Raw genomic sequence first — 14,901 nt, forward strand, 5'->3', positions numbered from 1 at the left:
GTGTCACTTGGGAATGTGGCAGTCACCAGGAATGAGGGTGTCAGGACCTCATTGACTGATCTCACCCTTCACCTTTTAGCTGGGAGTTAAAGCTCTGACGTACAACGACCTGATCCAGGCTCAGAAGGAAATCTCTGCTCACAACCAGCAGCTGAAAGAACAGACAAAACAACTGGAGAAGGACAACAGTGAACTCAGGAACCAGAGCTTGCAGCTGGTGGGTCCAGGGGATGCTGCCCTTGGGCTGAGGGCAGGGCACAAGCTGGGGGTGAAACATCACCCAGCTGCTCAGGGATGAAGGGGGAAACCTGCAGGAGTCCTTTTTTACCTTTGATTGACCCCATAGCAAATCCTGAAGTGGCACTTGGCTCTGGCCTCAGCTGTGTCCCCAAACAGCTCTGGATGTCACTGGGCCTGGATCTGGCTGGGCAGGGAGTTTGTGCAGGGCTTGCTCTGTGCTGCTCATCTTGGTAACTCAGACCTGGAGAATCATGGAAATGGTAATGTGGGAAAAGATCTATGAGATCTGCAACTGCAACCATCAAACAGCAGCACCAAAACACCACATCCTCAAGTGTCACAGCCACTTGTTGTTTGAACACTGCCAGGGGTGGGGACTCCACCACTGCCCTGAAAATCTGTTCCAATGCCTGACCACCTTCAGTGAGGAGATTTTACCAATCTAAACCTCTCCTGGCACAAGCTGAGGCCGTTCCCTCTGCTCCTGTCCCTGTTCCCTGGAGCAGAGCCCAATCCCCCTGGCTGTCCCCTCCTGTCAGGAGCTGTGCAGAGCCACAAGATCCCCCCTGAGCCTCCTCTGCTCCAGGCTGAGCCTCCTCAGGAGGTGGGTGAGGGGAATATCTGGATGTGAAGCAGTGAGGGTGGCTGATAACACTATTTTAGAACGTGCCACACTGCCTAGCACGAAGCTGGGAGGCTCAGGGGGATGAGGGGTTCTTGCACACTCAGTGCCAAGTTCGTGCTTTCAGCTGGGACCCAGGTGGTGTGCAGGGCTGAGTGCTCTGTTCTGACCTCTGTGTCCCTGTCCCTGTGTGTCCCTGCAGCTGAAGGCTCGCTGTGAAGAACTGAAGCTGGATTGGTCAACGCTGTCACTGGAGAACTTGCTGAAAGAGAAGCAGGCCTTGAAGAATCAGATTTCTGAGAAGCAAAAGCACTGTTTGGAGCTGCAGGTAAAGATCAAAAAACAAATGCGGTGACCTGTTTGGAACTGCAGGTAGGGATCAAAAAACAAATGCAGTGACCTGTTTGGAACTGCAGGTAGGGATCAAAAAACAAATGCAGAGTGACCAGTTTGGGGTAGCTCTTGGGCAATGGGCCAGTTATGGGTGTTACACTAAATATGATGGGAAAGGATGAGCCAGGTGTTGCTGTTTTGTTTTTTCTTTTTTTATTCCCCCAGAAATTGAGCTGTCTATTAGAGGATTTTAATAAATAATGATGTAGATAACTTTAAAGGCAGTAGATACCATGACCTGATTCCTTGGTGATGCTGTGGAAAGAGGAATCATGGTTTATCATTGCATAAAATTAAAATTCACTAGCTGATGATTTTCATATGTGCTCTGATGTCTCACTTTGGGAATCACAGGGTCCCAGACTGGTTTGGCTTGAAAGAGATCTTAAAGCTCATCTCATTCCACCCCTGCCATGGGCAGGGACACCTTCCACCATTCCAGGTTGCTCCAAGCCCCTTCCAACCTTGCCTTGGATACTTCCAGGGACAGGGTGGGAATCATTTCCCCCAGAGTTACATTTCTCATAGTGACAAGAAATTGGACTCCTTTGTGTGAAGAGCTTTTCTTTCCCTGTGAGATTGGCTCCAGAGCTATTCCAGCCTTTTGCTGGATGCCTTGGCACAGAGGGACTGTGCAGTACTGAGGTGCTCCAGACTCTCTCTGTAAGTTTGAGATATTTTCCTTTTGTTTTTAAGATCTGAAGTGTTCTTTCTCAGGATCTCTGAACCACTCCCCTCACCTGGGCCTTTTGGTCTTAAGCTCAGAGCAGAAATTTTCTCTCAAAACTTTAGAGTCCCTTGTTCTGCATTGTTCCCAGAAGCAGAGACACCTTTCCTTAGAAGAATTTGGAACCAAAACTCCACGATGTGATAGAATTATTAGGTGTAGTCTTTAATTTTTGTTTTCCTCTTCATTTAAAGATCAGCATCGTGGAACTCGAGAAGAGTCAGCGGCAGCAGGAGCTGCTGCAGCTCAAGTCCTACACACCCTCAGAGGAGCCCCTGCCAGTGCAGCTGCACAGCAAAAGCCACCTGAGCCGTGACCCCGAGGCTGAGCAGGGCAGGTTCCAGCTGGAGCTGGAGTGCTCCAAGTTCCCCATGCCCCACATCAACGGCATGAGCCCCGAGCTGTCCATGAACGGCCACGCCACCCCCTACGAGCTGCAGCACGCCTTCAGCCGGCCCTCCTCCAAGCAGAACACCCCCCAGTACCCCAACTCCCACCTGGACCAAGACATTGTGCCCTGCACCCCCAACCACAGCAGCAGGCAGAAGGCAGACAAGGTGACCAGCCTGGCCCTCCCTGATTACACCAGGTTCTCCCCTGCCAAAATCGCCCTGCGCAGACACTTGAATCAGGACCACGGAGTCAATGGGAAAGCCACAGCTAGTGAGATACAGAGGTGAGAGGGCTGGGGAAGGAGGGTGGACAGCAGGATAAATCACATGGACTCCATTTTCTTCATGGTGGGAAAAGCCCCTTTTTTGTTCACATAACTCATTTTCATACAGTTTTATACATTTTTATACAGGCCTCGTGTGTGGCTCCAATTGGTTAGTAGTTTTCTTGCCAATTATTATTATTAGTTAGTAACAAGTTGTTACCCTGTATTAATTGGGCATTCAGACCCCTGGGGTGTATATGCAGGGAAAGTTGTTTGTGAGAGATAGTTTTCATTTTTCTATTTAAAACCAGTTTATACAGGTTCTGGTTGTTAGTCACCCAGGAATAGATTATATTAACAAACTGATTATATTATATATTATATATTATATATTATATATTATATATTATATATTATATATTATATATTATATATTATATATTATATATTATATATTATATATTATATATTATATATTATATATTATATATTATATATTATATATTACATTACATTACATTACATTACATTATATATTAACAAACTGCTCACACCAGGATTGCTTTCACATGGAAACTTGCAAAGTGCCAGCTCAACAAGGCCAGCCACTGATTCCAGGAGAGCAAGCCTTTCTTTATAATTTTTCTACCTTACTGCAACAGGTAGTGTTGCAAATTGGTAATTTACATTGGGAAAAGATATTTGTCAAAGTGGAGGTTTATCTGTTTTAAAAAGTTCTGTTTCACAAAAACGAGCTGTGAAAGCTAATGGGGTAAATAAGGCGGGACAGTGCCTTGAGTGTGGTACAGGAATTCCTTGTCACTGGCTTTTGCATCCTGACCATTGTACATCTCTCTTCCAGAGCTGAGCATGTCAAAGAGAATGGCCTTACGTATCCAAGCCCTGGAATTGCAAATGGCATAAAGCTGAGTCCTCAGGAAACTCGGCCCTCCTCCCCCGCGGCCTTACCCAGTGCAGGAGAGAAGGTAAAGGATCTGCTGCTGATCCTGGGGCAACAAAGGGCAGGTTGGCCAGGCTGGAAAATGCAGAAATGGCCTGAAAATGCCCGGTTGACCAAGCTGGAAAATGCAGAAATGCTGCTTTCTGTGACCAGCTTGGAATGGGAAATGATACAAACTACAGTGGGTGTGATGAAATAAATCAGAGGGAAAGAAAGATGTGCTTCTTTCTGAGCACCAGTAATGCAGTGGGAATGCTGTTTGATCTGCTTGAACTGGGAAAGGAGGCTCTTTCATAGTTATAAAAATAAGAAATGAAAAATCTGGTCCATGTAATTGGTGCAGCCATGGAGCATATTGGGGCTCGCAGAGCAGCAGGTGCCCTGCAGTAGCAGGTTGCCATGGAAATGCATCTGGCTGCTACAGAGGGCCTCAAGATACAAAATCTGACATCTGAGTGCTTTTCACAGAGCTCTAACCAAAACACAGGGAAATGAGCTTGCCTAAGGCTTCCTTTTCCTGATGCTGGGGGCCAGCAGTGGCCTTAATTTACCCATTTCTGTGCTGTGGGGTGTTGCTGCCCAGGAGCCTGGTGCTGATAACCAAGCTGCTCCAGGCCTGCCCTGTCTGATGTGCAGTCATTCCTTTAAAAATTCCTTAAAAAAAAAAAAAAAAGGGAGTGGGGGAAAGACACACACATAGAAACAAGCAAATTATCATTACCTTAAAAACCTTTTCAATATCCTGTGTAAAAACTTTGCTTTCTCTTTTGATTTTACAGGTTTTGAGAGAGAGAACCTCAGTGAGTAATGGAGAAACTATCACCAGCCTCCCTATCAGTATTCCTCTGAGCACAGTGCAGCCCAATAAACTCCCTGTTAGTATCCCTCTGGCCAGCGTAGTCCTACCTAGCCGTGTTGAGAAGGTGGTGAGTAAGGGATTGTCAATTTCCATCCCTAAATCAAATCCCAGTGGGCAGGAATGGGGTGCTGTGCCCCAGGATCCTCCATGGGCTGCTCATCCTGGAGCTCTGCTCCTCGGGGTGGCTGTTGGGGGATGATCCTGTAGATTTTTCGTCTCCTTTCTCTGTGGGGTGGAGGGGGTTCAGCCACAAAGGAGAGTAAAGTAAATGCTTCAGGAGAGCTTAATCTGGAATGTGTGTTTGTGGCAGTGGAAGCAGAGAATTGCATGTGTCAATTTGTTCTTGGGGACCTGGGAGAGAATTCTGCTTCAGTCACCTCAAAGCTGCCCCTTCTCCTCACGTGTGCAGGGTGAGCTTGAGCAGCCCCTTGGGGCTGGGATGCCTCACATGTGAGTGACTGCTCTGTAGCAGAAAGCTGGGGCCATCTCTTTTTGAGATGTGACAAGTCCTTCCCTCTCTGAGTGGAGGAGGAGTTCAAAAAGCCCTGGTGCAGTTCCTCACACCATTTGTCACAGAAGTGCTGCAGCAGAGAACTGAGAGGCATTTGCTGCTTTTGCTGAGAGCTCTGGGTTAGAATCCATCCATGGCTTGTCTTTCACTCCCATTTTGGGAAAGCTGGAGTTGCTTCACAGAATTGAACCCATTGCATTTTTCCAGCTGAAGACTTCTGGCTGTAGCAGAACCAGAGTCTGCTCAGCTCTGGGTGTCCTTAGGGCAGTGCCAGCCCTTGGTGGCACCTCCCTGTTTGTTCAGGCTGCCACTTCACAGGTGTTTTCCATGTTTAGGAGAACATCCTCAGAGAATGTCCCAGAGAACATGGCCTGATGCACTTGATGTTCCCTTTGGGGCTGTTTTGGGGAGCTTTGTGGGCACAGGCTGGGGACATGATACAACCATCAGTCCCCTCTGTGCTGCAGCAGTGGGCTGAGGCATTCCTGCTCCTGCCAGAGCTGTCCTGAGTCTGAGCATGCTGTGATGAGGAGCCTCCCTCTCTGCAGGGTGCCTGCTGTGTGTGAGATACCACTGCAGCATAATTACTCACTACATTTGGGGCCAAAACGTGCTGACCCATGCTTTTCTCAAAACAAGCTGATTCTGGGGCCTACAGGAAGCAGTGCCACTTCCCAGGCAGATGTTCTAATGCATGTGAATTTGGTTTAAGCTGGAGATTTCCGATGCTGTTTCCTGAAATGCCTTTTTCTCTCCCCAGAGAAGCACACCCAGCCCAGTTCACCAGAGCAGAGACTCATCAACACTTGAAAAGCAGATTGGTGCTAGTTCTCATAATGGCATAAGCAATGCTGCTGGAAACAAGCCTCTGGCTTTGGCTACCTCAGGTAACAGCCTCACCTGTGCTCAGCTGCCCCTGTATTAGGGCAGCACCCAAATGCCCCCAGATGAGTTTTCCAAGCACTTCTTGCCAGGTGCTGCAGGCCCTGGAGTGCTGGATAACTGTGGGTGAGACCAGAAACTCATGGATGATGCTCTGATGTGCCTCCAGCTTGGGTGCATCTGGCATAAAGGGTTGGATTGATGTGCCTTTACTTGTAAATAAACAATTGCTTCTGGGAATTCTGTGGGGATCCAGAGATTCCCACAGGTTTATAGTGTGGCAAACCTGCAGAGTGTCAGCAGCTGGTGATCTGGCTCTAAAAGTTTTATTTTACAGGGTCTTTAAATAGCAGAATGAATTTTTGGGGGCAGGTTATGGAGGTGTCTCGTGAGCAGCTGTAAAGGCACAACAACCTGGGTGGGAAAAGCTCAAATGGGAGAGGATGAGGATCCCTTTAGGTGCAGACATTGCTTCTGACTCACTCATCTGTGGAAATCATGGTCTTTAGCTACCCTGGGAATGTTGTGGGCCAGGAAAAGTAGGTTCTACAGCTGATCCCTCACCAGAGAGTGCTTTTGGTCTCAGGGTTTACCACCCGAGGGGCTTGGGTTGTTTCAGTATCTGTTTTGCAAAGGGCTTGGCTGCATTTATCTATAAAGCAAATGAAGTATTTAAAAAAACCTTGTTGTTCCCTTCTGCCCTTTTCATTTAGATAGCCCAGGCCATCCTAGAGCACTAAGCCCATTTCTGATAGCCCATAACAAATACTGAATTCCCTTCCCAAGATTCCTCCCTTGTGGAATTTTTCTGCCACTATGTCTTTGAAGGTCCCCTGTCACTCCCAGCCTTTTGTTGAATTTGGAGGAGGTGGGCTGTGTGGATGGCAAAGTCCTTCTCTTTTTGGGGAAGAGAAGGACTGAGTTTAGCCATCCATTTCCTTGATGAAAGGAAGGAGTTGAGAGTAGAGGAGCCCTGATTTCAAAAGGAATAATAGTTTAAACAAAGCTGTAGCTTGAATTCCATGTAAAACTGGGAGGAGCACAAGTTCTGTGGGTACCTCCATATACCAGGTGAATTTTCCTGAACTGGCAAGGGAGCAGTGGAAATCCCTAACCTCCAACTGGCACCTCAACACCCAGAGAGCCACGTTCTCACTGCCCCATGGAAAATCAGCCCTGCGTTTCCCGTGTGATCCAGGGCCACTGGCTGTCCTCCAGGCAGAGCTGGATTCCCTCCTGGCCCTCCCAGCCCTGTTCTCAGTGACCTCTCTCTTGCTCAGCCCCAGCAATGATCTATACTTTCCCTCTCAACAGGTTTTTCTTACTCTTCTGGCTCCGTGGCAGTCAATGGAAATCTTACAAACAGCCCAGCCCATCTTAACCATAGTGTTGATCAGGCAGCTCTGGACGACTCTGGGAGTCTCTTTAACTCTGTAGGGTCTCGGAGTTCCACTCCACAACATCCTTTGCTAATGATGAGGAACTCTGGGCAGAACTCCCCTGCTCAGCAGCACTCGAGCCCCCGCTTAGGTGGCCCGGCCCAGAGCCTGGCAGGGGGACTGCAGAGTGCAGAGGCTCAGAAGATCTTTGCCGAAGGAACAAAGGGGGACCCGCAGTGTGATGCAGCGTTTTCAGATCCTGAGAACGAGGCCAAGAGGAGAATCATCTTTACAATCTCTCCTAATACAGGACATGTAAAACAATCCCCTTGCAGCAAGCACAGCCCCGTGGCCGGCAGCTGCCAGGCCCACGGGCAGGACGGGAAGAAGCGGGGCCGGCGGAAGAGATCCAACACGGGCAGTGCCAGCGGGAACGGCGCCGTCTCCCCGAAACGCAAAGCCCTGCCCTCGCTGGCCGGGCTCTTCACGCAGCCCTCGGGCTCACCCCTCAACATCAACTCCATGGTAAGGGCATCAGCTGGGCTTTGGGAGAGCTCTGGGAGTTGGGATCGCAGCGTGGGCCGTGGCTGTTACCTGTTCCCTGAAATAGGGGTGTCCTCGAGCCAGGTCTCGTCTTGCTCTTGGAGATTTATTTCACACCCAGGATAGCTCAGCTGCCTTAGAAGGCATAAAATCAACAGGATTTGTGGTAGTGTTGGAAACAAAAAGTGTTGGTTCAGAGGGTGGTTGCTGTTACCTGTTCCCTGAAATATGGGATATCCCTGAAAAATAGCTCAGCTTCCTTAGAAGGCATAAAATCAGCAGGATGGCTGCTGCGGTAGTGTTGGAATCAAAAAGTGTTTAGAGGGTGGTGGCTGTTACCTGTTCCCTGAAATATGGGTCTCCTCGAGTCTCATAAACTCTTGGAGATCTATTTCACACCCAAGATAGCTCAGCTACATTAGAAGGCATAAAATCAGTAGGATGGCTTCTGTGGTAGTGTTGGAAACAAAAAGTGTTGGTTTAGAGGGTGGTTGCTGTTACCTGTTCCCTGAAATACGGGATATCCCTGAAATATCTCCTTGAGCCAGGTCTCATAAGCTCTTGGAGATTTATTTCACACCCAAGATAGCTCAGCTACCTCAGAAGGTATAAAATCAGCAGGATGGCTTCTGTGGTAGTGTTGGAAACAAAAAGGTTTAATAAAAGGCAAAATAACAAACTCTTTACAGAGAAAAACCAAGCCAGGTGCAAGAGGTTCTCGCTCCTGCTAAAACACCTCACAAAAGCCATTCATTTCTTTGTTCTCTTCTTTTTCTAGTTAATTGCTTAGGTGGGACTTTTTGGCTCCTGTCCTATCCCTAAGTTTGAGGTGAAGTCCCCCAGGTCCTATGAGATGCCTTTTCACCTAATTGAGGAGAGAAACTTCTGGGCTTATTTCCTTTTTGAGGGGACCAAGGATAGCTTTGTCACTCAGTCAACAGGGGGCACATTGCTATAGTTCCCCAGTAAGCATCTCCAATGCAAAAGCTGTTTGGGTGAACATTCAGGCAAGGCAGGCAAGTCCACACACAGCACACTCACCATGGCAAGCTCAGCAAAGAGAGGCAGAAGGGCATTTTGTAGGGTGTGGAAAACACCTTCACTCTCCTGTGAAAGTTTAAGAAGTTTAATCAAGGACCATTAGGAGACAAGGACCATAGAGCAAAGGTTATTACAGCCAGGTGCATCTTGGCACTCAACCTTTGGGGATACCCCTTAAATACCTTTTTCCTTAGATCAGCCTGTTGCATATTCATAGATCCTTATGCATATCCATAACTAGTTTACATATTCCAGGAATTATTTTACATGGCCCCTCCTTGGGTCCTCCTTTTGAGAGCATGTGTGTGTCTTGGCTGTGGTTTTGGTTCCTTTCCTTTATCACTTCCAGTTTTTGGGTCTTGGTCCACACTTCAGACAGCAGATGCTGATAGTTGGCAGATCTGTACAGGTGTCCTCATCCTGTGTTCATTGGATGTTATCCCATCCAAGCAGGCATTTCAACACAAGCACCCTTATATCAGCTATTCCACTACTATATCTAAGCTTAATTAATAACAGAAATAAAAGCTATATCTTTATAACAAAGTTACTTTAATACCACATATATAAAATCCAATTTCATATTTGTGAAAAGCCAATATTATAATATGTATCTATAAGATATGGTGAGTTCAAGCAAGGTTTATTTTAGAACACTGAAGGGGAACCAGAGACAAAAGACAAATCATGTTCTGTGCACAAGGTTAAGTAGGGGAAGGCATAGAGGTGGCACAAAGGGCTTTGGCTTTCAGGGAAGGTGGGGCTGGCCACCAGGGGTACCACAACCAAGGAGAAACCAGGGGAAGCTGGGACATATGGGGCAAGGAACGGGGAGGAATCAGTGTTGGGCAAGACTCCATAGGGAAGTCTTTTCTGTCCACCCAGGTGGGGTAAACTCTATGGTAAGACTATGGAAAGACTATGGTAAGTCTCTCCAAGGCAAGGCTCTGGGGATTTCCCTGAGGGGGAAGGAACCAGAGGATTCCACAAGGGATAAGCTCCAGGCTCCCAGACTGGAGCTGGAATTGCCATGGAGGCTCTGTGCAGCAATTCTCCTGCCTCTTGTTTTCACTAGGTTGGTGAACAGTTTGTGTAAAAGCAGAATGTCTTCAAAGAGCTCTTTGCTGTCAGAGCATTAAAAATTAAAAATAATCTCCTCCCTCACGACAAAGAGCTTGTTTCTGCAGTGAAGTTGATTTTTGAGGATGTAGATTCAATATTTTGAAAATAGTTTAAGCTAAGATTGACTAAACAGCAGAGGAGTGCCAGAAGCATATGGCATTCTTGCTAATGAAGCCAGCTAGAGAGTTGTGTGCATGTGATCCTGCAGTGTAGTTTGAGAAGAAAAGGTTTATCCCAGGTCGTCATTTCTGATGTCAAACATGAAATCAAAGAATGAAAATTAGCTATTTTTCCAAGTTACATTTAAGCTTTCACCCCAGATTCTGATGCAGGAGGTGGAAGACAGCAGCAGCAGTGCTAAATCAGCAGCTGTTGAATGTCCCAGAGCACGTTAAACCTGCATTAAAATCCTTAACAAAATGCCTTTCCAGGGATACTCTCATGTGTAACTACTTTCTTTCCTTTTCACCCAGGTCAATAACATTAACCAGCCTTTAGAAATAACAGCCATTTCCTCTCCTGAAAACTCCCTGAAGAACTCTCCTGTTCCTTACCAGGACAATGACCAGCCCCCAGTGCTGAAAAAAGAGAAGCCCCTCGTTCAGAGCAACGGTGTCCATTACTCCCCCCTGACATCGGATGACGAGCAGGGCTCTGAGGATGAGCACAATAGCAGCAGGTGAATGCACAGGCACAGTTTCAGGCCAGGGTTTCTCTCAGGGCTGATAACGCTGCTCTCAGCAGGAGGGGTGTGTTTAAAGCCTCTTTGTTCTCCTTGCTTAAAGGCCTATCCCATTAACCCAAACCTCTTATGTGGCTGAAGCTGTGAACAGGGAAGGTATTCAGGCAGTAGAATGTGGGAACCTGCTGTTGCTGCTGCTGTGTTTGCAAAGCTGGCAGGGTCTGGCCTTGGAGATAACTGCTGGAGAAATGACTGAGAAATGGAGGAGACTGAGGGGAGGCTCCTCGGGGGCTGCAGCTCCTGCCCAGGGCAGGCACAGGGGCAGGGGCTGAGCTCTGCTCTGGGACAGGGACAGGGGGCCAGGAAGGGCTGGAGCTGTGCCAGGGCTTGGCATGGAGCTCAGGGAAAGGTTCTTCCCCCCGAGGCTGCTGGGCACTGCCCAGGCTCCCCAGGGAATGGTGCCAAGGCTGCCAGAGCTGCAGGAGCTCTCAGGGCTGCTCAGGGTGGGGGTGTTGGGGTGGCTGTGCAGGGACAGGGGCTGGGCTGATCATCCCTGAGGGTCCCTTCCCACTGAGGATATTCTGGGATTTATTCCCCACAGCTGATGATTTATTCCACTTGACCAGTGGGGCCAGCATTTCCCAGCTCATTTTCCCATCCCGGCAGCTGTGGGGTTTCTGTTTGCTCTGCTAATGCAGGAAGGTGCTGCTGGCAGCCCCCAAACCAGCCTGGTTTGCCCCTCTGCTCCCCTTGATTCAGCCAGGAGTGGGAGAAGGCACAACATCAGGGGCTGCAGCCAGGGACAGGAGGGGGCCAGCCCAGGGAGGGCAGGAGCCCCTGGGAGGGCCCTGGCACAGGGTGCCCAGAGCAGCTGTGGCTGCCCCTGGATCCCTGGCAGTGTCCAGGGCCAGGCTGGACAGGGCTGGGAGCAGCCTGGGACAGTGGGAGGTGTCCCTGCCATGGCAGGGGTGGGATGAGATGAGCTTTAAGGTCCATCCCAAGCCAAATCATCCTATGGTTCTGAGAAAAATAAACACTACAGTAATGTGGTTCTGCTTCTTGTTTTGAAAGAAAACAACAAAGTTCTCTGAACGTGCACTAATCCTGTCAAAAATCAGTAATTCTGTAATAGCTCCTGCCTAAAGTTTATGGTGGCTTTTTGGATGTTTATAAATTCCTTTAGTGACACAAAACTGTGGGACTGAGTTGTTTTTTACACTCTCTCTGATAAGACCTGATCATGAGGAGTATAGATTGTGAGGGGAAATGTGCCACAGAAGGTTTGCTATAGGTGCTATAACCTTTCTATTTTCCCACTAGAATTGAGAGGAAAATTGCAACAATATCATTGGAAAGCAAATCTCCACAGAAGACTGTTGAAAATGGTACGTGTGAGGAATGGGAATTGTTGGTGGCAGTGCCTGGGCCTGGGCATGGGTGAGCCTGACAGTCAGTGGGATGTTTCTCTCTGCTGCTGGACCAAGTGTCATTCTTAATCATCATTAAGCCAGGTGGCTGCTAATTACAGGTTTTGGGTCACTTCTTTCTGTAGTGACAGGTCACCAAAGGTCTGACCAGTTTTTTCACTGACTCAGGGTTTGAGAAGGGATCTGTAGTACAAATATAGGGGGAAAAACCAGATCAGTGTTCTCAGACTTTTCCAGAGTGTTAAAGTAAATTTTAAGGACTTTTAGGTGACTTCACAAATATTTCTTTGGTTCAGAAATAGAATTACAGACTGATAAAAGGTGGGTTTTGAAGGATAAAAAACGTGGGTGCTGCCCAGAGAAGGGTCTGAATCACCAGGAGCAGCTGAGGGAGCTGGGGGAGCTCAGCCTGGAGAAAAGGAGGCTCAGGGAGTCCTTACTCTCCACAACTCCCTGATAGGAGGGGACAGCCATGGGGAATCAGGCTCTGCTCTCAGGAAACAAGGCACAGGATGGGGAAAAACAGCCTCAAGCTGTGCCAGGAAAGGTTTAGATTTGATATTGTGAGAATTTCTTCACTACAGGGGTTGTCATTGGAAGGGGCAGCCCAGGGCAGTGGTGGAAGTGTTCAAAACACATCCCTGGAAGTGTTCAAAAAACCAATGGATGGGGCACTTGGGGACATGGTTTAGTGATAACCACCGTGGGGGTGCTGGTGATGATTGGATGATGATCCTGAGGGTGTCTTCCAGCCTTAAGGACTTTATGATTCTATAAAACCCTGCTCTCAAGGGGCAGATTGAGTCAATGCTATTTATTGACATTTGTAAACTTCCCCCCCCCAACCAGGTGGCAGCATATCGGGGAGGAAACAAGCACAAAGCAACGAGAACATGAACAGCAGCAAATGGAAATCGACTTTTTCACCGATATCTGACATCAACCTGACCAAAACCACCGACAGCCCCTTGCAGGCCGTGTCAGCCCTGAGCCAGAACTCCCTGTTTGCCTTCAGGCCGCCCTCCGAGGACGGGCTGCCCATGGACACCAAGGTGCCAGGACACCCCAGGAAGAGCCTGGCAGTGCCCTCGGACGGGCTGAGCCCCGGCACAAACGCCCCCAATGGCTTCAGCTACAACGGGGGCCTGTCCTCCGAGCTGGGCCTGCACGGCTTCATGGACGGCGCCGCTCACCCTCACAAGGCTGGGGATGGCTCGGCTCCCAACTGCTCCCTGGGCTTCCCCTCGCAGCGAGGCAAGGACCTGGGGGTGTCAGACACCAACCTGTTCCTGAACAAGAGGCAGCTGGAAGCTCTGGGCACCAAGGGAGAAGAGCTGAGCCGGCCGGGGGTGAAGGGCAAGGAGCTCAGCGAGCTGAGCGCCCGAGCCGGGGGGGCCGCGGAGAAAAACTCTGTGCAGCACAACGGGAAGGTCGGCAAGGGAAGGGACCGAGACGTGGAGTTCAAAAACGGCCACAACCTTTTCATTTCTGCTGCTGTTTCGTCTGGTGGCCTTCTGAATGGTAAAAGCCTTTCTACTGCTGTTTCCTCAGCAGGGAACCCAGCGCCGTCTGTCCCGACGCACCATCCCTTCCTCAACACTCTGACCACTGGATCACAGTTCCCCCTCGGCCCCATGGCCTTGCAAGCAAACCTCAACTCGGTGACAAATTCCTCAGTATTGCAGTCCTTATTTAATTCAATGCCAGCTGCTGCCAGTCTGGTCCACGTGTCATCAGCTGCAACCAGACTGACTAATTCTCACACTATGGGGAACTTCTCTCCTGGGGTTACAGGTGGAACAGTTGGAGGTAGGCAGAACTCTTTCTCTGGTATAAGACAGGGCCTAAAGGAAAGTCTGACGCTGCCTCTCCAGGGGTGAAACCCTTTCATTTCTACAGGATGCGAAGCAGATCTGTCCCACATAACCGGTCTCCTTTCTCTCTCTCTCTCTTTCTCTCTTGGAATTGCTAGGATGATTTCAGTTCCCTACAGTGAAATCTCATGAGCTTTGTCTGCTAGATGAGCTTGTTGTACCACCTTAATGAAACAATACACCCAGACTTTGTGATTGATAATGTTTGCTTGTTCAGATGTTGCTGTGTTGGAACCAACTTAGGTCTGCCTGCAGGTAACAGATTTGACTTGTCCTGGTACCATGTTAAGGATCTCTAACTTGTCAACTGGAGTAAAAGTTGAGTTTAGGCCTTGAATGGATTTAGCATGATCCAGGAGGAGCAGAACATCAGAGGAGCTGGTGTTGGGAGTTCTGTAGCATTCTGGCCCTTGAATGGACACGAAGAGCATTTCTTGGCCAGGAGGGGCAATGCCATATGCACCTTGCACTTCTGGGATTCTGCACAGGCTTGGCTTCTGTGGCCCACACCGGGGACAAGCTGGCAGGACCAGAAGATAGGCTGAACCTGCCATTTCTAAGTGTCTAGGGCAGTTTTTCTTACCTGTCCATAATCATTCAGGCACCATGTCGGGAAATCCTAACTCTCACATCTCTCAGCACGTAGATTTGCTGGAATTACACCTCCCCTCTGCTGCCCTGTAAGTGGGGGAGCAGGAGGGTGGGGAGGGAAGAGCAGCACTTTGAGTCTTCAGATAAGCAACTCTAAAGATCACTTCTAATCTCATCAAAACTCTGCCTGTGTGGTATAGAAGTGACAGTTCTTGGGTCTGACCATTTTTCCTCGTGGCCTTTAGAGGTTGGCAGTAGGAAAGGTAAGTGGAACCTTTTGTACCTCCTGGCCTGCACCATTATCTCTTCATTGCTTGCTGCCTTCTCACGCTGCATATTTTTGTATGGGGCTGTAACTTATTATAATTTTGCTTTTGTTTGTTTGTTTT

The 14,901-nt window shown here is 48.7% G+C and overlaps 1 protein-coding gene across 8 annotated transcripts in view; it reads left to right on the forward strand.

The window, feature by feature from the left end:
• DOT1L (DOT1 like histone lysine methyltransferase) overlaps window positions 1–14,901 on the forward strand; it is an 89,790-nt gene that overhangs the window by 64,654 nt on the left and 10,235 nt on the right. For 3 of the 8 annotated variants that reach the window (XM_084221301.1, XM_084221302.1, XM_084221305.1), the window contains exons 18-27: window positions 80–217; window positions 1,065–1,190; window positions 2,177–2,658; window positions 3,503–3,626; window positions 4,381–4,527; window positions 5,732–5,858; window positions 7,168–7,757; window positions 10,412–10,617; window positions 11,941–12,005; window positions 12,897–13,856. In XM_084221301.1, coding sequence (XP_084077427.1) covers window positions 80–217; window positions 1,065–1,190; window positions 2,177–2,658; window positions 3,503–3,626; window positions 4,381–4,527; window positions 5,732–5,858; window positions 7,168–7,757; window positions 10,412–10,617; window positions 11,941–12,005; window positions 12,897–13,856 — 2,965 coding nt within the window. Of the gene's footprint in view, window positions 1–79; window positions 218–1,064; window positions 1,191–2,176; window positions 2,659–3,502; window positions 3,627–4,380; window positions 4,528–5,731; window positions 5,859–7,167; window positions 7,758–10,411; window positions 10,618–11,940; window positions 12,006–12,896; window positions 14,776–14,901 lie in introns of all 8 variants that reach the window. The other 5 variants (XR_014616734.1, XR_014616732.1, XR_014616733.1 and 2 more) reach the window with 5 other exon arrangements.

Source organism: Fringilla coelebs, assembly GCF_963513975.1.
Source record: "Fringilla coelebs genome assembly, chromosome: 24".
NCBI classification, from domain to species: domain Eukaryota; kingdom Metazoa; phylum Chordata; class Aves; order Passeriformes; family Fringillidae; genus Fringilla; species Fringilla coelebs.